Genomic DNA, 24,624 nt, shown 5'->3' with positions numbered 1-24,624 from the left:
AAAAAACAACAACACAACGCCCCCTCGCAAATGTAAGCGTGCGTGCTGGATCTCACATGAGAAAACAAGATTTCGGACCTCAGTTTTTTTCTACTTCGGAATTAGCTTCTTGTTCAAATAATATTTGCAGTCTTTACTTTTCCACCCTCCAGACTGGCAAGCAATCACGAAGTTGGCTTCAACTGCAACCTCGATTACACCACTGCCGAGAAAAAAATCGGTATAAATTATTCCCCGGCAGCGGTCATAGTTTCTCCTGAAGAACTCCGTCACCATGTAGTTTACCCACTCAGCCCCGACACGATTGCCTAGGATAAAATTCGGGAATGAAGCAGTAAGCTCAGCCATTATTCCGATCATTTGAGAAGACTGAGGAGCGCATGCTTCTTTCTCAAGATATGTCTTTAGGACATCTGGATGATGAGCGTTAGGCCACATTTGTTTCACAGGCACGGCAAGGTATTTATCATAAGTTGTACTATTAAAGTCATGGTTATAGAAAACGATAATGCGACCATTCTTAACTTCGCCGTTTGTGCAGTCACCGAAAATGTCTCCAACAGGTTTCCACCATGCTGCCTTTTCAAGAAGCAGGTCCTTCAGTTCTTTTACAATTAGTTTCCAAAGCTCCATGTGCCGCTCGTTTTCATTAGTTTTGCCAAATCCAGTGGTAAATCTGTGGAAATCCAAAAGTACTACCTCTCCAGTTACATTAACGAACCAACGTACATCCTGAAGAACTTCCCTTATGGTAATCCACCCTCTCACAGTGTCGTGGGTGACATAGAATTGTCCGTTATAATACTGTACCCTCAGGTCGAATCCGCGGATTCCATACGCAAGCTGCTGCCTAATAGTTTGATCTTGGTTATAGAGATACAACTTCTCGTGCGGGTGGGCGTAACCCAGATTGTACATTCCGGAGTTGTGCGTTCCTGGGATAAGCATTTCTCTAAGCGTGAGTCTGGAAAGTTCTGAGCAATATCTTCTCATCCACGTAGGCCTAGCTGAGAAGCAGGATGAAAGCAATATTTTATACTGATTTCCGAGCCTTGTAAGGAAGCCGGCCGCATAGCCGAGGCACTGTCCTTTCATCAAAACATCCAAATCAAACGCTGGAGCGTCCACGTTGGTAATTTTCTTGCCATTGGCTTTTGTGACTGGCCACATATCAAGACTTTTCCATTCGGACGTAGTGTTTGTCATCAGTGCAATGTACGTTTTTCCAAAGTATTCAGCTGGAATTCCGTACCAGTTGACTTCAAACTGGCCGTAAGTGAACAGGCTCGATACCGACGACACTGAAAGGTATACGCCCGCCTTCCGCATTTCTGAAAAAAAAAAAGATATTTAATCTTTTTTAAACACCACGATCACAAGACGAAAATTGTTCGCCTATAATATATCACACAAGAAAAAAAGCAGGCTACCAAAAATGCTGCATATTTAGGGTCGGTTTGAAAAGCACTGCACAAAAATACTATACATTTCGGCACGCAAATAAGCAGCAATAGGTTCAAATAATTTTCTCTACCTGTGTGCTCCGGAAACTACAGTGAATTTAGAAATTTGTTTTCTCACGTGCTCAAATCACGTGTATACACTAGCTTTGAAGAATTGAAGGAACAGCCTTGCTTGCGAGAGTGGACTACAGAATGCTTCACAGTGGCCTTTGGTTTTCTGATATGTGGTGTGCTGCCTTTAACTCTTTAATATCTGGCTTATAGCCAGTCATACTGCGTTGGAAAATGGTAGTTTTAGTTCTGTTCGAAAACTAGAAGTGCGCAAATTTTTGCACAGACGGAAATTTTCAAATTATTTATTGAGGGAACCTTATTTGTCATTTCCCAGAGGGGTAGGAGACCAACCTCAAAAGAAAAATAATACAATATCTTACCCCTAAGTGCAGAACAGCTAGAAATATCTATGGTTGCAAGTGCACTATGTACGGGATGAAAAAGGCAGGACATCTGAATGTGCTTTAAATTGACGGCTTCCGCCTTGCCATCTGTGTGTGTCTGTTTTTCATGCTCAAGCTTTCAAGAATTATGAACACTAGCTCAAACACTTTATGCTGTAACCGTGGTTTCCCAAATCAGTCTAAGAACCTTTTGCGGACGGCTAGAATGAACGATTATTATTAGTAAAAGTAACCCGAACGTTCGTATTTATTATTGGATGCCTTCAATGCCTGTGAGTCACAGTTCAGCCATCACAGCATCCAAATGTGGAATGTTTTAGACAATTACAGCACAAATGCAAAACACTTTTTGGGCGCCGCTCTACCTGCATCGCGCTCTCACGTACTGCATGCGGAATGCCCTTAATCTACAGGGCAGTCATATGTTGATGGTGATGGCCTCATTGTGCTACCTCATCTTCTTCCTTTCTTATGCTCACATAGCTAGCAGCAATGCTTTGTAATCCTACTGCTATGTGCTGTACGATGTTACATGACCCGATGGTCTTTCTTATGTAGATTTTACTTATGTCGTCAAAGTTACGGCAATGCGGCCTGGAAAGATGGAACAAATGCAGGTAAGTTGCTAATAAAATCTTGATTAGGCTACCGTTACACATTCACAAAATTTGAGGCAAGTTCCTCTTTTGAATGGGAACTTCTTTATGAACGGAAGTATTTCGCATAAAATGAAGGTACACCCTTTGTCAAAAGTTTAGAGCTCAGGGGGTCTATTTCTGGGCCATACTATGCGGCTCGTAATGCATTCCCAGCTTTCCAAACTTGTTGAAGAGGAGAATATGTTTCGTCCTCTTCTCTCCAATGGCTAGGACTTCCACGATTGTTATAGAAATCCTAATGTATGGCTTAAAAGCAAATCCTCTGGGCTCTAAACTTTTGACAAAGGCTGTACATTATAGCAATCGAGATATTCACGCATCCTCTGTTGGGGCTCTTCTAGTAGCTTGTTACTGTCAAAAACGTACAAAATCCGTATTTTTTTCTTGTGGCCGGCTTGACATTCGGCGCGAGTGAACGCAATTTCGTAATAGGAACACATTGCTGTATATAAGAATATTATACCCAATTGCTCATAAACATGTTGATATTAGTACCTTAATATAATTCACAGTTGCCTCATGTCATTGTAAAATTTTTATGTATTGCTTTTTCCTGGCACTCTATTAAATTCGCTTCGAAGACAGCAGATATTATCGAAATATATAAAGTTTCTATGCATGAAAAAGAATAATATCTTGCACTAAAAATTGGCCTCAAAATTACAAGTGACGTCCACGAAAGCACTGCGTGCAGTCTGTTAAATATATGATAAAAGTTTTAGGCTACAATGTTTTAAAGCAGAAGTAATGGCCTTCTGCAGTGATATGAAACCAGTTCTTGAAAAGTTTCAATAAGTTCAGTTTTAATTACTAAAGGTGAACGTATGCGCGCCAAACGACCCAAAATGGAAACCGGCGAGCGCCATGTGCCGTAATTGGTATAGAGCTCATTCACGTGACGTCATTGCAGCTTGACTGGCAAGCATGTGGCGTCAACACAACATGAAAGAGGGAGAAAGAAAGAGAGAGAGAGTAAAGGCCGACTGCAAATCATGACACGGCGTCGGTGAAATTAGAGCGCTGGTTGGACAGCGTTGCAAAGCGTCTCAAGGCAGGTAGACCGGCGCCCACGCGCCGGAAACATTTTGTTGTGTGGTTTTAGCTCAGAACCCCTCAACGTTATGCTGGCTCTGCAAATAGAATTTCCACTTTCTATCGCCTGCTAAACCTAATAGTGAATAGGGCCTATAGACACACATCGATCCGAAGTACTTAAACAAAAAGCAAACATACTGATAACCTCAAACTTCGATAATGAGATTTTGAGTGAAGCTCTTCTCGCAGCGCGTTCAGCAGATGTCTTTACCGCGCTCGCTAAGGTTAAGCTGGCTAGATATGCCTCAGAATCCTTTGTCTTCCAGTTGAGCTGCTTTAGTTTTTTGCAGCTTGATCAGCATGCCTCATCCTGAGCGACTTGTCCGCTTTACTTGCTTTATTAGTCAGCGGAGGCACGCGTGCTATTACTGCGGTTACATCTCGTACTTTGCCTCTACAACCGCTTATTTGCTTCGGCTTTGCGTGAAGTTGATTCCTGACCTAGAGTCCACGGGCCTGTGTTCGTGATGCGTTTTCGCGTCAGCCTCATTCTACCGTAATCGCAAAAGCCAGGTGTGGTGCCTCGAAAACTACATCTCTTGCGGTCTTTCTTAAAACAGGGATAGAATAAACTTTATGAGACAATTAAGATCCACCTATGAGTTAACGCGATACGGAACTACGTGCGCTGCTTTGATTCGAAAAGACATGATTGAAAGGTGACACAAACGTTTTCGCTTAAGCGTGTGTGTCATCTTTTTTACCCTGCAGCTGCTAATCTAAGAAGCACACATTTTTTGTAATACACGTTCCAAATACCCCAATCCAAAGCGTCTCCTAAGAACCTAATTTAAACCTTGTTTTTATTTTATTATTCTTATTTTCATTCTATTTTTCTTTATGTTTTCATACCATGAATGTTGACCTGTTCATTCAGTGCCGCTCTGACAATACCTGAAAGTAGACCCGCCATGCATGGGTTCTGCCACATGACTTGTTTCTTAGGCAAATTGTCGGTCATTTCATACTTTTGTGAGACCAGACAGACTTCTTTTTGCGCAGTCGTGCGTCTAAAAGAGTTTTTGCCAGAGTTTGTTATTTGCTGTAACAACATTGCACCTGTAGTCTTGAAAGGGCACCTGTCGGAAATTGTAACGTCATTCCGAATACTTAAGGTATGTTTCTCTTCAGAACATTAAGCCGTGTGACATGAAAGAAATTATACAGTGACCTAATATATCTTGATGTAGGTCGCTGTGTACAGGATGCGCTTTAGAGTCATGGCTCACAACAAAATGGCGTTAAAAGGGTGAAGAAAATGTCAGCAAAAACGGTTGGGGACTCTTAAGCTGTATATTTAAGCGCATGACGCAGTAGCGTAAGCTACTACCACACATAAAAAAACCCCGCCCTATAAAAGTGCCCGTGTGGCCTAGGGATAACGTGAATGCAAGATTTTTGACGGGCTGATTGTCATATCACCTTCCCATTGACAGGATAGGCCTGAGTTGGCAGCTCCTGCCAAACGTATGTCAGGAAGCCCTACGTCCGCCAGCAGGCGTCTTCATGCTCGTGATATCTCGGTGACACCGCCGTTGCCGGATGTTAAGGAGAACGGGGCCTTTAACGATATCACTTTAAAACTACCAGTACAAAATATTGTTTTCCTTGAAGCTGAACATAATAACGCTCTCATAAAAAAAGATGGTTTAATGAGAAAGGCATCTTCGTCCCATGGCCAACCGAATACAGTCTTTGCAACAAAACCAGAAAGAATAGAAAACGTTTTTACTGAATGCTGAGACTGTTTTCCAATAGGGCGTCCTTCAGAGATCCTTGAAAAAGATTCACTAGTTATGTTTTATGGCATTCACCATCCTTCAGTCAAAAATCACGGTATTATACGAGATGGTAGTGGCTCTAAACCTCCACAGCCGTTGGAGCACAAGAATGCAGATCACTCGCGCCAACTGATATGTTCGCTATACGCGGAAACATTTAATCGACAGTGTGACTTCTGTGCTGCACATTTTCAGAGCTTAGCCCGAGCCGTGAGATTGGCTGAGCCTGTTTGAGGTGTTAGCTGCATTGAAGAATTTTTAGTGTTGCGTGAAAACGAATTTTTGGCACGTCCCTTTGTTCTTTTCTAGTTTTACTGCATTTATGCAAATCAGTGAATAACAAAAAAAAAACGAACTTCCTCCGTGGCCTCTGCAGTCATTCCCGCTTAGCATTCAGAGCGCCCTTGTTCGGAACCCATTACAGGTAAATTTATTTTATTGAATTTCGTCTGTTTTCTGAAATATACCCCCAATTCGAGGAACCACCTCGAGCGTTTAAGCTTCGTTTGAACGCTCCCGAAATTTGTTAGCTTTTTTCAATCTGTGATGGTTGAAATTACCTCGCGAGGTCATGTGTGTTGAGTATAGTCACGAGCAAGGACCTTTGAAGCACCTTGGAGAATAAAAAGTGAGCTCGATGTGATATGTGAGGTATTCACCAAAATACTAAAGGGGCGCTCAAGTTTCACATTAAGAACAGAAGTGACAGCGCCTTCAACGCCTTTAATAATAACACCACCTTTTCATTCTACAAACTTTTTTTTATAATTTCATCTCTATTTTTTAGAAAAGGAAGGCGCAGTACTTCTCACCACTCTGTGCATACCTACACTTTCTGTTAACGGCGTACAATTCGAGGTACAAATGTCATCAGTTCGAATGCCGACCGCAGATTAGCTTCAACGTCAACAGCAGGTCATTGCTAGATGGGAACCGATATTTTGCTATATCACCCCAATGCTGCAAAAAACCCTCTGGCGTCATAATTTTGGTAAGAATTCATATGTGTATTTTTCCGGCCTGTTTGGTACGATACCAAATTTATGCTTGATATTTCTGTGCTATGGCGACGGCAACTGGTTTTGGGCAGTAGGAGATCAGTACGCGCTCGTGTAAAAGCAATAGCTGGGTTTCAGTTCCCCCAAAACACACATATGCTGGAGATGCCTCGTTCTATCAGAAGCCTAGTCCGAGGTTTGTGTTGTGAGGACTTCATTTTTACAGTAAGCAGTTTTTCCAAGCAGAGGTTGGAGCTTTTGACGTAAATATACAAGCATAGAAGTAATATTTCAGTCAAGGTTGGATTTGTTGTTTTTCTTCCACCAGCATACTGAATTGAAGACACGTGAATGATAATACACTTCAACAGTAACAATATAGATAACGATCAAAACCGCATTTAAGTAAAGGGGAGTGCTGCGGTCGTCTTTTTTTTATTTTATTGTACTTGCTCAATGGTCCTGTTATTTTATGGCATACTATGTACTAATTTGTATTGTGGGAACACAGTTTTTTAACTTGTAAGCAAACACGACAGAGGTAAGGTTACCGAATTGCCTTGTCTCAGTGATAATAAATAATAAAAGTATGGACAATTCTTCTAGGCATCAATCTCTTTCGGTGGATAAACACCTGTTTAGTATGAAAACTTGTTGTTCATAAAATGGGGAGGGGGATATAGCACGGAGTTGTGGGGCACCACATATTGTTGCTGCTTGAAGTGGACGGTGATGAAAATTACATTTAAATAGGCCAGTCACATGTTTCATTTTCTGAATATTGGGTTTCGGAGAGCAGAAGACTGTAGACGACAAAAATGAAAATAAGCAAATAAAAACATTTGTGTGGTAGCTAAATGTGTGAAAAGGTTAAGATGCCGACTTTACGCTGCCAAGCACCGCCGCCTTGCACGAATGGCTGTGCTGAAAATTACAGATTCTGCCACATGTGAAAAATAATTCGGTGGGTCCGTTGAGTAGGTATTACCTAATTCAGTTAGTTATAGAATGCGAACAGTCGTAGTTGGAGTTATGTAATTCATCCACAAAACATTTCACCAGTTGATGACAAAATCTCTATGATGACTCACCGTGAAACTGTGCTACATTATTCCAAACATGATAGTGACCTGGAAGATGTGCTTGGAACCTGCCAAGTTTTACTACTTCTTCTATGGCCCGTTCTAGCGCAGAAGGAGATCCTAACAATAGAACCCTTTTGTTTAACATTTGTTGTTATTCTTAGTGACAACGAGCCACACGAGCAGCTACTGTAAATTTAAAATAGATTTTGCATGAAATGTTTTACTCCCGTTGCCAGCAAGCAAACGGTCGCCTTCGAGCCAGAACGGATGACGAGATGAAGGGAATTCTAAGCTACGTTATGAAGCTTCATGAGCCACCTGCTGGTACCTAAATCCTGCTCGGCAGCTGGAACAGCGGCGGCGTCAAGAAGTGCCTTATCAGTTCCATAGGTATCGAAACTAGTCCACAGCGGTAATGCGTCTGCGCTGTCTCCTAGCCCGAGCAGCGCATGCGCATTTCTGGCGGCAGATGACGAGTGACGGGAAAGATTTGAGTGAGTCTGTATACCACAGGTTCTATGGCGACATCCATCGGCATGCCACGCCATCGCTGTAAGGCGGTGAGTACCGTGAAAGGAGCTGGCCGCGCTGAGAAGTGTGATGCGTTGGTAACAAATCCTTTTCAAGTTTATACCCACTTTCAATTAAGGAAATATAATGACTTTTTTCTTGCATTTAAAAGTTTATTATATCTTGCTCTGCATGCGCCGTTGGTGAGACACAGTATGACGTCGATCCTTTTCTTTGGACACTACATGTACTAGATTAGAAATAGGGAGCGCAATTAGTGCTTCATCGAGTACTGTGTTTTGAAATAACTTTTGAATCATTCCGCTTGAGACGAATCAGGTTTCACGCTCCACCATCAGAGAAAAACGTTTATCTTGTTAGGGCCTACGTTGTATGTTATTCTTAGAAAATAGTTTTGGAAAAAAAAGTTCTTAATCTCTTGGTCTCTCGAAAATTTAGGTTTGTGCTGAAGTACGCATCGATAAAAAATTTTGTACAATGTGAAATCGTTGCGCATTACTGCAGTTTCTCTCTCACATCTGATTGCTTGTTAATGCATGGTGGAACTTTATTATTGTTATTTGTGCATGTATTGTGATGTCTAAAAAGGTTGCAAACTGAGTGTACCCGGGATAATGTGACCTGGATGGCTATCCTTCTGTAAACGATGGGAAGCATTGTAAACGATGTTAGAATGGCACCTCGACAGTGCAATATATAGCGGATGAAGAAGGAAAGGTGGACTAAGCGTAAGGTGGAAAGTGGAGGAGGAGGGTAAGCGACCGCAGTAGATGTTTCGAACGGAAAAATCGCCAGCCTGCGGAGGTAGGCTCATGCACGCATGTGTGCGCGAATTCCCAGGTCACATGAGATGGTGGTATGGAGATGGTATAGACCCTATTTACTATCAGATTTAGCAGGTGGCAGTTGTGGCAACCCTGTATTGTGGAGGGGCCATGACGTTGGGTGCTTCGTAACTAAAAGCACACACACAAAAAAAATGTTTCCGACGCGTCGACGCCGGTCTACTGGCATCCTCTCTGCTGCGCGCCGTTCATTTGTCGGGCACTTGAGACGCCGTTTGCAACGCCATCCAACCAGAGCTCGAATTTCACCGACGCCGTGTCATGATTCGCCGTGATTCCTATCTCGCTCTTTTTTCCCCTTCTCCGACGTTGCGTTGTGTGTGCCATGGTTGCCAGTGAAGCTGCTATGACGTCACGTGAATAAGCTCTATAGACTACTATCTGACTCTGCAGGTGCAACTCGGCATCTCTAAGACGGCAAGGTGAGATGGGAATCGAGCATGGGACACATGGATGTCATGCCCGATCCTGCAGCCCATATGTCACGCAGATGCGTTCGGACGGCTTGGTCACTGGGTCTTTATATCTACGGCAATGGTTTTTACCATAAAGTGGTAGCTTACGAATGTATTGTACGTACGTGTGTGATGACGTGGGCTATAATATGGACACATATGGAGAGAGTAGTGATTGAGCGTGTGAAAAAAATGCATAAAATGGAATGTAAATTGGTGATGGAGTCCTAGACGTCAGCCATTAACGTGGTAGCATCAAGTAGTTATAGGCGGAGAATAAGGAGTTCACCAATTATCGGCGGTAAAATAAGTCTGCGCAAAATAAAACGCGCACTCGTCAACACAGGCCGCTTGAGAAGATATCGTCGAAATACGGCGGCTGCACCTGCATGTGTCAAGAAAGCGCCTAAATTATCACAATCGAAAACTGCGAAAGAATTGAGTGACAGTTGAAGGATGCTTATGAAAGATAATATAGAGCAGGCTCCAACTGCACACATATTAAACATGTTTCTCTAATTATGTACATTAGCATATTGCCAAATTGAAGTCCTGGAGAGCAGCGCAAAAATTTCGTATTAGCGAGTGTCGGAGTCGTCGGTAATTATTTTATATTTCCATTTATAAGTATTCTCATTGATACTGTAAGAATATTTGATAACAGTAATAATGACTCAGGGGTAATTATAACTTGTGCCTGGTTGACATATACCAACATTGGTCGTTATTATTAGCATAATATCCACACTGTTGGCTTTTTAGATTGGTAATTAAGCGTTATAAAATGAAGATAAATATTTCAGTTTTTTTTGTAAAATGAAGCTCATTATGCGTGCCATTATCTGAAAAAAACTCTTAACTGACTAGGAACCTCGTCCTATGCTTCGAGGGAGAATGAATATTCAGCATACATATCATTTTTGTCCTCTGCATAGTTTCTACAACGGCGGGATTACGGATATTTAACACAGACTGCATTAAATTTACGTATAACTTTACGCGCCCTAGTGCAATGATCAAATGGTAAATTGTCTCAGCAATGTCATTACTAAGCATTCCGGAAGCTTTTTTTATACCGTGTTCTGCAACTTTATCACAACCGTTCTGAAAAATTCTCAAGCCTCAATTGGAGGTTCATTTACACCAAGATTACGCACAGAGCCTGCGTGTTGTTGACACTTCTGTTGCGTATTAAGATGGACCATAGTACTTGCTTTGTCTGACTTCGCATGACGAAAAACCACAGCAGTCTACTATACTATGACATTTAGGACAAAAGGATGCCAACGCCGAGTTTCCGGGAAAAGGCAGCTGTGAGACCATCGGGCGTCGCTGGAGGAAAGCACCGCTATTCTAAAGCGCCCAGAATAGCATGGTACGCTTTTGTAATGATGCTCTGTAAAAAAAAAAAAAAAAATATTTGTTCCTGGCTTCAGATGCTTCACTCTCATCACAGATGATTCTGGTTTTTCATCATGCGCGGGGAAACCAGGTGAGCACCACTGTAAGACTTACTACGCAACAAAAGGGGGCAAGCATTCTGCATGGGTTCACCGCAAACTTGCGTCTCGTTGAGGTGTGAGAATTGCTAAAAACTGTTTAGATAAGGTTGCAGAACACTCTATAATCTACACATGAAAATGAATTAATTTCTAAGCCGAATACAAACTTCTTTTTGACACTACCACTGAAAAGTAAACTATGCTCACTCTCACTGCAGTGCAAGTAGGGATTTGTATTTCTACTAGTAGAAAGAAAATTAGGCGCGCACTGTCTTTTCACTTATTTCCGGGCCTCTAGTGCAAGAGCTATATAGCAATATGAAGGTATGAAAATTAATAAGTGTAAATAATGCTAAAGAGTGCAGTAAAATTAGAACGTAAATCTGAACCCAACTCTTGTATTTTGCCGGCAAGGATGTATGAATGAAAGCATGGGCTAAATTTTGTAGACTCGGCTTGAACCACTTGAACCAGAAGACTTCTGGTTCAAGTGTTTCAATTTCGAGGGTTCTGCGTTGTGAAAGATCGCACAGGAGAGATGCATATATATGCAGAAGTTTCCTGGCTGCGTGCATGGGTTCATGGTATATACAGTTGAAAGAACCCGTAATTGTGATTTTAGTGTCGACAGTCTACCATCATATAGCACCTTTACATTTCAACAGGAAACATTGCAAAAATGTTACTACTGCACACTAGCTGAAACATGAAAAAAAGAAAAACAGAATGTAACAAGCAGATATTTACGTATGCAGACAACACGTTACCTTTCATTCGGTCGTTAATGCCAAGGCATTGCGTCAGCAACGTTAGAATCACTGCTAATCGCATATCGTCAGCGCTTCCAAATTTGGCTGGTAGAAGGAGAACCTGAGCGTATTGGAGTGGCGGCGAGTGTGAAAAATGTGCCGACAGGTTTATGAGCACGGCGACATTCAAATACTTTTGATGGTGCCCGGCCCTGTCGTCCCCAACGAGAGACTGAAGCTCAAAAGCTCGAGGTGCCAGAACACGTAGTTGACAGGTATTTTACACCTGAAGTAATGACAATCTGCTGGCCATTGCGATGCAAATGTGATGTTGAATGAACAATGCTTTTATAAGCTGCTCTTTTGAATATCATTACTTACTATAACGACCGCGGAAGACTTCCATTTACCGTTCTGCGGTTCTAATAATTAAGTCTAAGGATGAAATAAAGGAAGCTTATTTTTTAGCGTTGAGCCTAATGAGGTGTTGATTTGTGTTCTTAAAGGGAGAAGAAAAACACATAAGTTTACTTTGCTCTTTGTTTCGTTCTGATTTCCACGATTGCGCTCACAGTGGCTTTTATTTTCCTGCACTTTGGCTTGTTATTCCCGTTTTTTTTTAATAAACATCTCTCCAAACTTACGAGAGAGAGAGTGTCACAAATGGAAATGAAAGAATCATTAAGTGCATTTTATAAAGCCAGAATGATTGCATGCTTAAAGCCGTTTGATTTGCTGAATAATTAACACGATTCTATCCATCCCGTATTTCTTACGAAACGCCCACAGAAAAGATTCTGCGGTTTGACGACCTACTTTAGTCATTTAAGATGCTGCAATCGTGACAAGCTTTATCTCAGGTGTCTGCGTGCTAGCCATCAAATTCACGCAAGTCTTCTAGGAGGATATCCGGGTGGCAGTTCAGAGTACGCGCAATTAATGCCACGTATATTTTGAAGTATCTGTGTAAGTGTGCACTTAAAGAGAAAGAAAACATGAGAGTGTTAAAGTACAGCGAGGAAATCAAGACATGTGAATACTTTTTATTTTTCTGTGCTTGCACATATTCTATTAAGTAAAGCGTGAACAGAGCTTTGCATACTAGGTAGCATCTCTCAGAAAAATGTGAATTATTTTCGATGAATTGCCTCTTAAAAAAAAATAAAACACACGTGCGTAACTGTGGCATTGTAGTGCAGGAGTGCACATTGTAAGTATACATCAACCTAAAGCAAAATGGCCACTTCTCTGATCTTATTGATATTTCTCTAGGCCAGACGTTTTGCCTCTGAAAACGGCACCAAAATAATACTTTGTTGAGTGCTGCATAACCAGTTATTAAGGGTACGATAACGACACTAACTTTAAGGAGTTAATGAACACCTATATACCCCGCATATGTTTCTGTGCTAGCTTATCTAAGCCGTGGTAACACCAGAATCTTCGTACGCTGGTGAACAAAACAAAACGACTATTCAAAACAGCTAAACAGCTGAGGACACCCGCATAATGGGAAAGCATAAAAACGCCCATAAAGAATACTGCGCGGCCATACGGAGAGGTAGGAATAAGTTAATGCCTCACGATTTGTAATCCATCCTTAAGCACAAACCAAACATTTTTGGAAAACATTATCACCTACTGAAACTTCTTCACATGTTTCGTGGATCGATGAGGCTGGAGATCCCATTGCTCAAGACGAACGCCTCTAGACTTTCAAGAACGTTTTCGCCAATATATGCACGGAGGAAGACTATTCCAATATTCCATCGGCACCTGAATATGACTGTGGCTCCATGAGCGCAATAGTGGTTACGGTTGATGGTGTTTTGATATTGATCAACAATGTAAAATTAAGTGCTTAATGTGATGTTGATGGGATCGATAAAAAAATTTTGAAACATACCATGGCTCATTCCAGCGTCATACTCACTTATATATTTCGGCATTTCCTTTCAAAAGCAGATCCTATACGAGTGGAAAATGGGAAAAGGTATCCCAATTTTCAAATCCGGGGATCGAACTAGCGTTGCTTACTATCGCCCAATATCGCTGACATGTATATCTTGCAAACTTCTCGAGCACATCATTTCATCTAACACGGCACTACATTTAGGAGGCAGCGGTTTCTTCTATTCAAAACAACACGGGTTTAAAAAAGGGGTTACGTAAGACACAACTACTCGAGTTTACTAATGAGCTGCTTCACGTTATGGACGAAAATCGTTAAGTCAACTGTATATTCCTCGACTACGCTAAAGCCTTTGACCGCGTTCCACACTGTCGTTCAAACGCAAAACTCTCATCCTTGCGCCTTGATTTATGAATAGTTTCTTGAATAAGAAATGTTTTATCATTTCGTAAACAATTTACTTCTGTTGATAACCATTCATATCCTCTAATTAATGAAACATCAGACGTATCGCAAAGTAGTGTAATAGGCACATTACTGTTTCTGATTTTCATCAATGACCTACCGTTAAGCATCACCTCAACACTCAGAATGTTTGCTGCACACATTTAGCTTGAAACACTGAAGCAGGTATTTTTTAATCCTTAATGCGCCAGAAGACAATTTTGTGATAGGCAATTACAAAGATATGCACCGTTCAATTATATCGTAACATAGGCAAATTTAGCATCCCTTTTAATGAGCACCAGAGGCCATTGTTGTCATCTGCAGTGTGTCACAGCGAGCTTAGTGCGATTTTCTGCAGATTGCATTCAGCTCTAAGTAATTTTGGTGAAGTCACTTCTGTCAGTTAACTCCCCATGCAGTACGGGGGAGGAGTCAGCCTCTCTCTTTGGAAAAAATACCTATAGAGTGGCAGCGTGGCCTTATTTCCAAAAAAAGTTTAGAACAATGCCAGTGTTGTCGAGCCCCGAGTAACTGTGCGCTTGCTCTCTGGGCACAGAGCTGCCGCAGAGCACGCTGCCAGCAAGGCACTAAATCTCTTTATTTCCAGACTAAAAAAGCAAGTGCACCGAATGTTTCTCTTTGGGTAGGTCGATGCCGGGACTATCTGTGCATCTTGCGGGTTCAGAAGAAATTAACACTGTAGTCAATATGTTGGCCCAGAGTTCATCTTGTCATTGCCAAAAGAAATGTGTCATGGATGAATGGGTGCCAAAGCCTTTATGCTCTTTAACATCCATCATGCAAAACCAACTCGCCCATCAGCTCATGCTTTCATGTACAGTCTATTTCCAGAAAATGACTCATTCTGAATGACACTTTTCTTCCCTATACAGCGCCACACCATCAATGTGTAGCTTCATGAAGGAAACTAAACTTGTTGGAAATGACATTAAGTTTGCCCATTTTATCCCGTAATGATAACAGCAAATGAGACCGTGAATGAAACACTGAGGAAGCTTTTCTAGTGCTCGCTGCTGGATCAGAAGGTGATGTTAATTGAGCGAGCTACGCGATAGGCACTGTGGAGTTAATCACAGCAAATAAGATCAGTGAGGAAACACTCAAAGAACTTCCCTCATACCCATTGCTATATTTGAATGGCAGTGAGCACTATGCCAGGCATACGACACACACACCATTGAGTTAATCACAGTAAATTAGGTGGTAAGAATGGATCACTGAATTTTTTGTAGTGCTGACTGCTTTAATTGAATGCAGTCTGCACCGACCCAGATATACGACACACACAACACTGGGTTAATGACAGAAAATGCGGTCAGCAATGAAACACTGAAGCAGCTTTTTCTGTAGTCACTGCTATATCTGCAGGCAATCCTTTCGAACTGACTGGACAGCACACACCACTGAATTAATCATGGAAAACTAGAGTTGTGTTTCTTTAACAGTAGCAAAGGCAGCAGTGCGACAATGGAGTTCCAATACTGGTAGGACACTGGTGAATAAGTGCTGGCCATACAAGTCATAAATGACAACACATTTATGAATGTTGAACATCATGTTTATCTGCATTAAATAAGTTTCCAGTACGAGTGAGGACTTTAGCATTAACTTAAGGGCGTTTTATTAGGTGATATTGTGTTATTTTTTTCTAAATACATGCCCTTCTCTAAATGCGCTCACTTTTTTTAGTTTTACAGTGAGACGGGTCAGTTCTGGCGCTGAAAACATAACGTCGCGTCATTTAGCCAATGTCTTAATAGTTTTTAGCAGTTGTGTTTGCATTTTTGTCTTTCATGGGCATCAAATGTGTTTTAAAATTTTAGGAAACAGTATTATAAAGGAATTCTCGTGAATGAAGGTGACGTCCCCTTTTCTTTGCTGAAGCACAGTGATTTTAATTTGCTGTGAGGCATTCTTGAAACAAAAAACTGCATTTAAGGTTTGCGCCTTTGTTAAAATTTTAAATCATGCCTGGCGATTTGTTTTATATATCGCGGCAGATATATTGCGAGTCGAAATCCAGTTATTACGTAATTCCAGCTAATTCATCCATGGCGTTTTGGGCGCGCCAAAGAAACGCAGCCGAATCACTGGTACAGCGCACTACTTCTTCATGGCTGTCTGCGAACCTCAACAGCACCGATTAATACTTTTATGTGGGCGAGTCGGTGAAGCATCGTGCAGAACAGGAGCGCAAAAAACCAGAACACAAGGAACACATAGAAACTGCGCTAGTCCTGTTTCTATGTCTTCCTTGTGCCCTGGTTTTTTGTGCTCCTGTTCTGCACGATGCTCAAGAGCACTACATCCAGGTCTAGAAGGCATGAACGTATCGAGGGCATTTTGAAGGAAGAGATCTCAGCAGGTGAGCTAGATGGGCAGTGACAGATGTGGATGGAAAGGGTATATGCAGGCGACATTTGGTTGCGTAGCAGTGTGTCAGACAATGTTGTATATTTGTGGAGTTATGTTAGGGTACGGAAAAGTTTATCAAGTATGTGAAAAAAGATTTAGGCAGCAGCATGTGTGTGAAGTAAGAGAAACGAAGCAGCAGGAAAAGAAGGGAGTACCTTTGGTTTCGCGTCGCACATGCGCAGAAGAAGCGTGGCACCTGCTTCTCGCGCTATACCTGAGGATCGATTTTGGCTCCAGCGACCTTTGCTTGACGAAGCTGGTATAACTTTAGCTTTAAAATACTGTTTGTTACATATTTGAAGAAGTTTGGTTTGTTTTGCGAGGTTCAACGTCCCAAAGCGACTCAGGCTATGAGAGACGCCGTAGTGGAGATGTGTACAAGCTACCTAACACCTTTATGGGAAAGCTACTAAATTGAAAAAGATACTAACAGCGTCTAAAAAAACCGAATGATAGGCTAATTTTGACTGGCAATTATAAATCAATAAACACAAAATGCACTACATTGTCATATTCTACATAACCATTGAATAATTTATGATTGACTAGTTTATTTCATTTCAACTGCTTCAGACATTTTTTTTACTAGCGTTCACAATTGTTCAATTGTTTTTTGTGAGTGGTGCTGTCGAAGATAACGTCAAATGCTATAGTTCCAAAGCATTTCTGGCAAGTTATTGTGAACGGTAACGTCCGCACCATTGTTCAGACGCTTTTCCGTCTGTCCAATGTTATTTTCTTCAGTACTGTCCGTTGTTAGATATCAATAAATTAAAGTACACAAAAACGCAGCTTTGCTCTCAACTCACTTTATTGAATTGAATATTTGTGACGAATTTTGTTCGAAATCTGCTCAAGACGTATGCCTCTAACCGGCGACCATATGCAAGAATATGGTAGCACATGCCTTCCGTTAGCGTTTGCCACGCACACGCATTCTTTGGTACCACAGGTATCTCTTATCCTCTCTCTCAGACCACACTATACGAAAAGGAAAAAAAAAACGAAAAGTAAGGAAACAGCAATATATAATAAAATAGAGATGGTTTCGCTACAAATCTTATATTTAGGAAAAAGGCTGAAAACAGATTGTCTGCAACACTTATATGGCCCTAAAATTACCTCGTGGTATTCTATTTCTCACCAATACTGTTTTTATGCAGTCATTAAGCAATATATTGTCACGTACACGGTGACTAAGGATACCAATGATAGCAGGGGGTAGCCCAGACACAAGAACACAGCAGCACAGACGCAAACGTGCAAGCGACACTTTGTCGTCCTCTTCAACTTCGTCCTCCTTTTTCACCTCAGTCATGCGCCACCTGGCAACGCTAGGTGGCATTACCCCCTCCCTCCGAAAAAAAGTGAGAAGGGCCGGTAAAAATGGTGTGAAAAGCAAGAAAATGGTCACAGCGGGTGGCCATACGCTATCGGTGGTAGTACGGCTTCAGTCGCACAATGTGCACAATGTCCGAGCTGTGCTTTCGACGTTTTGGTTGTGTGGCACCGTCTGGGATAACTTCATAACTAAGGTCACTCACACGGCGCAACACTTTGTACGGCCCGAAGTAGCGGGAAAGGAGTTTCTCTGACACGCCTGGACGGCGAACTGGTGTCCATACCCAGACTTGATCTCCAGGCTTGTAGTCAACCTGGCGGTGCCGGAGGTTGTAACGGTGCGCGTCAGTGGTCTGCTGCTGCCCAATGTGCACACGGGCGAGCTGGCGGGCTTCCTCAGCGCGGATGGCATATTGCTGGGCATCTGAGGATAGCTGGTCATCATCTGGGCACGGGAGCATGGAATCGAGCATGCTCTGAACTTCGCGTCCGTAAACAAGTCGAAATGGTGTGAAGCGCGTTGTCTCTTGTAAGGCTGTATTATACGCAAATGTAACGTACGGCAGCACCTCGTCCCAGGTCTTGTGCTGCACATCGACGTACATTGCCAACATGTCCGCAATCGTCTTATTCAATCTTTCTGTAAGGCCATTGCTTTGTGGGTGGTACGCTGTGGTTTTGCGATGGGTCGTGCAACTCAGCTCAAATATGCGGTCGATCAGCTGTGATGTGAAAGCTGTCCCTCTGTCGGTAATGACGTAGGAAGGGGCGCCATGCCGCAAGACTATGTTGTGCATGAAAAACTCTGCTACTTCGGAAGCTGTGGCATGAGGGATTGCCTTTGTCTCAGCGTATCGAGTCAGGTAGTCAGTAGCGACTACTATCCATTTGTTTCCGGCCTGCGACAAAGGGAAAGGGCCAAGGAGATCCATTCCAATTTGGTCGAACGGAATGCGGGGTACTTTAACGGGCTTGAGAAATCCGGCAGGCTTCTGGGGCGGTGTTTTACGGCGCTGGCATTCGCGACAGCTTCGTACATAGCGTTTCACTGCTGCGGAAAGTCCTGGCCAGTAATACATGTTGCGCACTCGAGCAAGAGTCCGTGAGCAACCCAAATGACCAGACGTTGGTTCATCATGGCAAGCAAGGAGAATATCCTCACGGAGCTCGCATGGCACTACCAGAAGGTAAGTTCTGTCTTGGCTCTGGGAGTTTCTTTTATACAATACGCCTTGCCGTATGCAGAAGGAACCAAGGTGCCGAGATAGGTGTCGAGGCAGAATCGTATCACGCCCTTCCAGATAATCGATGAGTGGAAGGATGTCTGGATCAGCTCTTTGTCGATCCCTGAGCTCAGATGCGCTGAGGGCTCCTAGAAAACCGCTATCGTCATCGGCTGTAGTATCGCCAGTGTCAACGGGTGCTCGTGACAGCGTGTCGGCGTCTTCGTGTTTGCGGCCGGACTTGTAAACAATGGTTATGTCAAACTCCTGAAGACGTAAACTCCAGCGTGCAAGTCGTCCAGATGGGTCTCGCAGATTTGCCAGCCAGCACAAACAATGATGGTCGGTGACGACTTTAAATGGCCGGCCGTAAAGATAGGGACGAAACTTCATAGTAGCCCATACGACCGCCAGGCATTCCTTTTCTGAGGTGGAATAGTTCATTTCGGCACGAGAGAGAGTGCGGCTGGCATAGGCTATTACTCGCTCAAACCCGTCTTGATGCTGAACAAGGACCGCGCCAAGACCGATACTACTGGCGTCAGTGTGTACCTCAGTGTCAGCCGCTTCATCGAAGTGCGCCAGAACAGGGGATGTTTGAAGGCGCTCACGAAGCAAAGAGAAGGCCATCTGCTGCTCAGAGTTCCACACAAAGGAGGTGTCCTTCCTTGTAAGGCGCGTCAGAGGTTCTGCGATCTGAGAAAAGTCCGCAATGAAACGCCGATAATATGCGCACAGGCCGAGGAAGCGCTGAACAGCCTTCTTATTAGCTGGAACGGGAAATCGTGCGACGGCAGCAGTCTTATCGGGATCCGGGCGCACCCCATCAGCGCTTACAACATGGCCGAGGAACTTGAGTTCTGTATACCCGAAGTGGCATTTCTGGGGCTTCAGCGTGAGATCAGCAGAACGGAGGGCTTCCAGGACAGCTCGAAGGCGTTCGAGGTGTTGATCAAATGTTTCGGAAAAAACAACTACATCGTCCAAGTACACAAGACAGATCTGCCACTTGAGGCCAGTGAGGACGGTGTCCATCATCCTTTGGAATGTAGCTGGGGCAGAGCACAATCCAAATGGGAGTACTTTGAATTCATATAGGCCATCTGGAGTGACAAATGCGGTTTTTTCTCGGTCTCTTTCGTCTACTTCGATTTGCCAATAGCCGCTTTTTAAATCAATAGATGAAAAATACTTCGCACGTCGCAATCTGTCCAGTGAGTCATCGATGCGCGGCAACGGGTATACATCTTTCTTTGTCACATTATTCAATTTCCGATAGTCGACGCAAAATCGAAGAGTGCCGTCTTTCTTTTTGACAAGGACTACTGGTGAAGACCACGGACTTTGTGAAGGCTGCACAACACCATCATCCAGCATCTCCTGAACTTGCGTCTGGATCACTTCTCGTTCTTTGGCAGACACACGATAAGGCTGCTGTCGTATTGGGCGAGCGTCGTCATAAGTAATGATGCGATGTTGTGTGATGGGCGTTTGACGAACCTTCGAGGAAGAAGCAAAGCAGTGCTTGAAGTCTAGCAGCAGTTGCTCTAAAGCCCGCCGTTTCTCCTTTGACAAGTGACAGTTAATGTCGATGTTGTCAAGAGATGGCTCGTTAGTTTCTACTGCCGTGGATGCAAAACAGACCGGATCGTGCGCAACATGGTCAGCAAAAGCGATAGCAGTCCCCGGGAACAAGTGTCGGTACTCATTAGAAAAATTTGTGACAAGGAGTGCAGCTCGGCCATTGTGAAACGACAATAAACTTCGGGGAGCGCAAATGCCATGAGCAAGCAGGAGTGTATGGTTCGCCTCCGCTACAGCATCACCGGTACGGAAATCGTCACAGGTAACTTCCACAAGAGCACTGCTTCGCGGCGGCAGCGAGACGCTCTCAGCGGAAACACGAAGTGCATTATTGCAAGGACTGCTACTATCTTGTTCGGTAGATTGTCCCATCGAAAACGTGACGAGTCTATTTCGCAGGTCGATAACTGCTCCGTACTCCCGCAGAAAGTCAATGCCGAGGATAAGGTCACGGGAGCAGTCACTTAAAACAACGCAACTAACGACGAACGTACGTCCGTTAATCTGAATGCGAGCCGTGCACATCCCCTTTGGAGTAACTATATGACCGCCGGCGGTTCGAAGGCACACACCTGGCCAAGCAGTGAGCACCTTCCTCAAAACAGTCGCCATGCGACCACTCAAAATTGCATAATCGGCACCGGTGTCCACTAAAGCATTGACCGTGGTGCGACCGTCTAAAATAACCGGAATGTCCAGAGAAACGCTTTTTGCTTCCCTATGTGACGGTACCAGCAGCTCGCGGTCGGATCGAAGCGGCGACGACGGGAGGTCTTCAACGCAGCGACTACCAGCGGCATCGCCCCCGAAGGTCGCTGTTTTCAGTTTTCCCGACCAGGGCTAGACGAGCGGCTTTGGTCCTCTCGCGAGGAACCGTGAGTGAACGAGGAGGAGCGCCTTGGCGAAGGGGAGCGGGGCTGACGCTGCGAACGAGATGAACGCTGCTCCGCCAGGTACTCCTCAATAACTCGGGGTCGTTGACCAAACCGGGGAGGAGGCGAGTCGATGCGGAAGCCGTGGAGACCGAGGCGTCGATACGGACAATCCCGGTAGAGATGTCCTGGTTCACCGCAGTGGAAGCAAAGCGGACGGCGGTCAGGCGTGCGCCAAATGTCGGCTTTGCGTCGGGGCAGCGGGCGATTGTCGAAGTTCTGCACTGGCTGCACCGAGGGCAGCGGGCGATTGTCGAAGCTCTGCACTGGCTGCACCGAGGGCAGCGGAACTGTAGGTGACGCGAGAATGGGCGGTGGTGAAGGGGGAGCCTGACTCTGCAGAACTTCCGCATATGTGGGACGATTGTCGGTCCCCGACAGCAATGGCGGGCTCGGAACTACAGGCGAAAGAGGGCTCTTGAGTGCCTGCCGCACCTCCTCCCGCACTATAGCAGAAACGGAAGATGGCGATTGCTGCAGAGGGCTCCAGAACTTGCTTAGTTCTTCGCGCACGACGCTGCGAATCAGTTCGCGCAATGCATCGGGATGCCGCTCTGAAGATGCAAATGATTCCGCGGTTGTGCGTGTATGAAAAGGTCGGTCATAAGCCACGGCACGTTGGTGTAGCACCTTTTCCATTGTGGTGGCCTCCGCAAGGAATCCGTTTACAGTCGAGGGTGGGTTTCGCACAAGGCCTGCGAACAACTGCTCTTTCAAACCCTGCATCAAGTGCCTGACCTTTTTGTCCTCGGACATGGCGGGATCGGCTCGCCTGAAGAGGCGCGTCATGTCCTCGACGTATGCTTGGACACTCTCATTCGGCCTTTGGATGCGAGAGTGAGTGGCACGTTCTGCATGCTCGCGACGATCTGCGCTAGTGTAAGCCTCGAGCAGTTGACGACGGAATTCCCGCCAAGAAGTTAAAGCTTGCTCTCGGTTCTCGTACCAGATACGGGCGCCGTCCTCAAGGCTGATGTAGATGTTCCTTAGTTTGGCAGCATCGTCCCACTGGTTGAATGCAGCGACACGTTCAAACTGAAGGAACCAGTCCTCCACATCCTCAAAGAGGTCCCCATGGAAAGTCTTCGGTACCCGAGGGGCCTGCAAGGTGTAGTTACAGGTCGGTGCGAGGCCCGTCACCTGCTGCGCAGGAGCACTAGATGTCATGGCGGCGGGTGCTGGCTGAAACTCCGGAGACAGTCCCTGGAGCCGTCGACTGGAGCGATGCACGGGGGTGTCCAATGGTACAGGGCTGGCGCGACGTCTTGTAGATGGAGATTCTTGCATAGGCGATCGTTTTACCCAGCACCTCCACCAGAATGTCACGTACACGGTGACTAAGGATACCAATGATAGCAGGGGGTAGCCCAGACACAAGAACACAGCAGCACAGACGCAAACGTGCAAGCGACACTTTGTCGTCCTCTTCAACTTCGTCCTCCTTTTTCACCTCAGTCATGCGCCACCTGGCAACGCTAGGTGGCAATATAGTGATAGTGCATTCAATCAAGCCCTACACGATGTTGACACGTCATTGCGTCTATTAAGGTAACAAAGAGCTTTTCTGTAGTTTGTAGTTAGATAGTAGTATTTTGTCACAGTACTATTTTGTCACAGCGTGTTATGTGTGAAAAACCGCGTTTAAATTATGTCGTGAAAACAACATTTTCTGCCTACTGGGTACTGACACGAAAAAGTTTTTCAGCTGGTCGCAAGTAAACGCTGATGTCGTCAGATCGAAAGTGAGATTAGAGCTTGTCATAGCCAGTAGGACTTCTTTAGTGTGGATGAGAAGCCCAAGGAACACGCCTGAGAAATCCCGACATCATTAAGGTAGATCAAGCGTCTTTTCCTCTTGAGGCAGCACAGTAAGGTGTTCACAATGAGCCGAACGGTTGTTAGGGAAATGCAGAGACTGGTATCGCCATAATCTCACTGATACCATGCGGGCTGAAAAAGGGTGAAAGACTGGGCCTAGGTCTGCTTATGAGCAGAAATGGTGAAAGCCACTTTACAGGACTGTTTTCCCTGACTGCTTCGCCATTTTCATACCTGCTATCCTCCTCATCACTAGCACGGGTATCATCATTTCCAAACAGATTCCCCGTGATTATCGTTGCTGTTATCATCATTATCACTAACGGTATCGATATTGCCATCGCTACTACCATCCGCATGCTAGACAAGAATTACTATCCGTTTCTCACGAGTCCAGGGCGACGTTGTGGTTAGCGCGCTTGGCTGGAGGTCGTAGGCATAGTAGTTCGATTCTTGGTTTAGGCCATTTCTTTTCTTAGGTAGAATTTACGCAGCCCAAGAGACAAGAACGGCCTTCTAAATAAAATACGCGTACTCACGGTGTCACCAACTACTATTTATCAGTGACCGCCTTTCCGGTCAATGTATAAAAAGTAAAGAGAATGTCGTATATGATCAAGCTCTTCATCGATCCGAGGCAGCGGATAGACGTCTTAGTCATGACGTTGACTCCCCGACTGTTCCATATATTTGTCTACGAACGCCACTGGAGCTGCCCTGCTGCCATGCGATTGTTGTAATATATAGCATTGCCACGTGCCTAGCACCACGGGAGTTATCGTTAACCAACATTTGGTGGACTTGCAATTTGATAAGCGGGTGTCCCTACTGAAAGATGATGAAGTGAGCGCACGTTTGAAATTTGATAGAACATCAACAGGGTGATTCGGCACTTGAGGCTACCTATAGCTGTACCCTTAGTAGGTAATGCGGATTCGCGAAAGTTCATGTCGATAATGTGAGCTCAGCTTTATACAGCTGGGCGACACATGAAGCAGCGCGTAGGCCCTGTTCAAAAAGCAGCGGAACATTTATATTCACTACGACGTTTCTAGAGATAAACTGACCAAGCCAGAGACGTAGAAAGAGGCTCGACTGAGGGGGTAAAGTAACGTGGCCCGCCAAGATCCGTGCAGCGGAAACTTCCCCCGGATGTAGGGCGCGGCGAAGTCGAAGAAGCGTGGGGTGGTAGCCTGGGAAGTAGTTTGCAGTGCCAAATACCCTCAAAATGAACGCTGAGAGTAACGTTTCTAAAATACTACATTTCTTCCATACGATGAAGGTTATGGGATACGTGAGGTCATTAATCT

The 24,624-nt window shown here is 44.4% G+C and overlaps 2 protein-coding genes across 3 annotated transcripts in view; one reads left to right on the top strand and one right to left on the bottom strand.

Annotated features, from left to right (window-relative positions):
* LOC146181938 (uncharacterized) lies at positions 1 to 11,935 on the bottom strand. The gene is made up of 2 exons (XM_084576935.1): positions 11,640 to 11,935; positions 1 to 1,331 (listed from the first exon to the last, which is right to left on the bottom strand). The coding sequence occupies exons 1-2, from the start codon at positions 11,701 to 11,703 to the stop codon at positions 91 to 93; spliced, it is 1,305 nt and encodes a 434-aa protein (XP_084433061.1). The 5' UTR covers positions 11,704 to 11,935; the 3' UTR covers positions 1 to 90.
* Positions 11,936 to 11,998: 63 nt separating this feature from the next.
* The window catches only part of LOC146181937 (uncharacterized), a 37,494-nt gene continuing 24,868 nt past the window's right edge, over positions 11,999 to 24,624 (top strand). The window contains exons 1-2 of one of the 2 annotated variants that reach the window (XR_014700312.1): positions 11,999 to 12,653; positions 15,825 to 15,885. Coding sequence is in view for 1 of the 2 variants with exons in the window: in XM_084576936.1 (XP_084433062.1) it covers positions 12,617 to 12,653 (37 nt within the window). In the remaining variant the exon portion in view is untranslated. Of the gene's footprint in view, positions 12,654 to 15,824; positions 15,886 to 24,624 lie in introns of those variants that run through there. The other variant, XM_084576936.1, reaches the window with a different exon arrangement.

Source organism: Amblyomma maculatum, chromosome 8 (genome assembly GCF_055883805.1).
Source record: "Amblyomma maculatum isolate TAMU_Amacu chromosome 8, ASM5588380v1, whole genome shotgun sequence".
NCBI classification, from domain to species: Eukaryota; Metazoa; Arthropoda; class Arachnida; order Ixodida; family Ixodidae; genus Amblyomma; species Amblyomma maculatum.
Note: the sequence above shows the minus strand (reverse complement) of the source record. Positions and strands in the feature narration are given on the sequence as shown.

Coding starts and splice junctions, on each gene's coding strand:
- LOC146181938 (XM_084576935.1), bottom strand. CDS start 11,703: ATGCGATTAGCAGTGATTCTAACGTTGCTGACGCAATGCCTTGGCATT. Junction 1,332..11,639: donor CATTAACGACCGAATGAAAG/GTAACGTGTTGT, acceptor TTTTTTTTTCAG/AAATGCGGAAGGCGGGCGTA.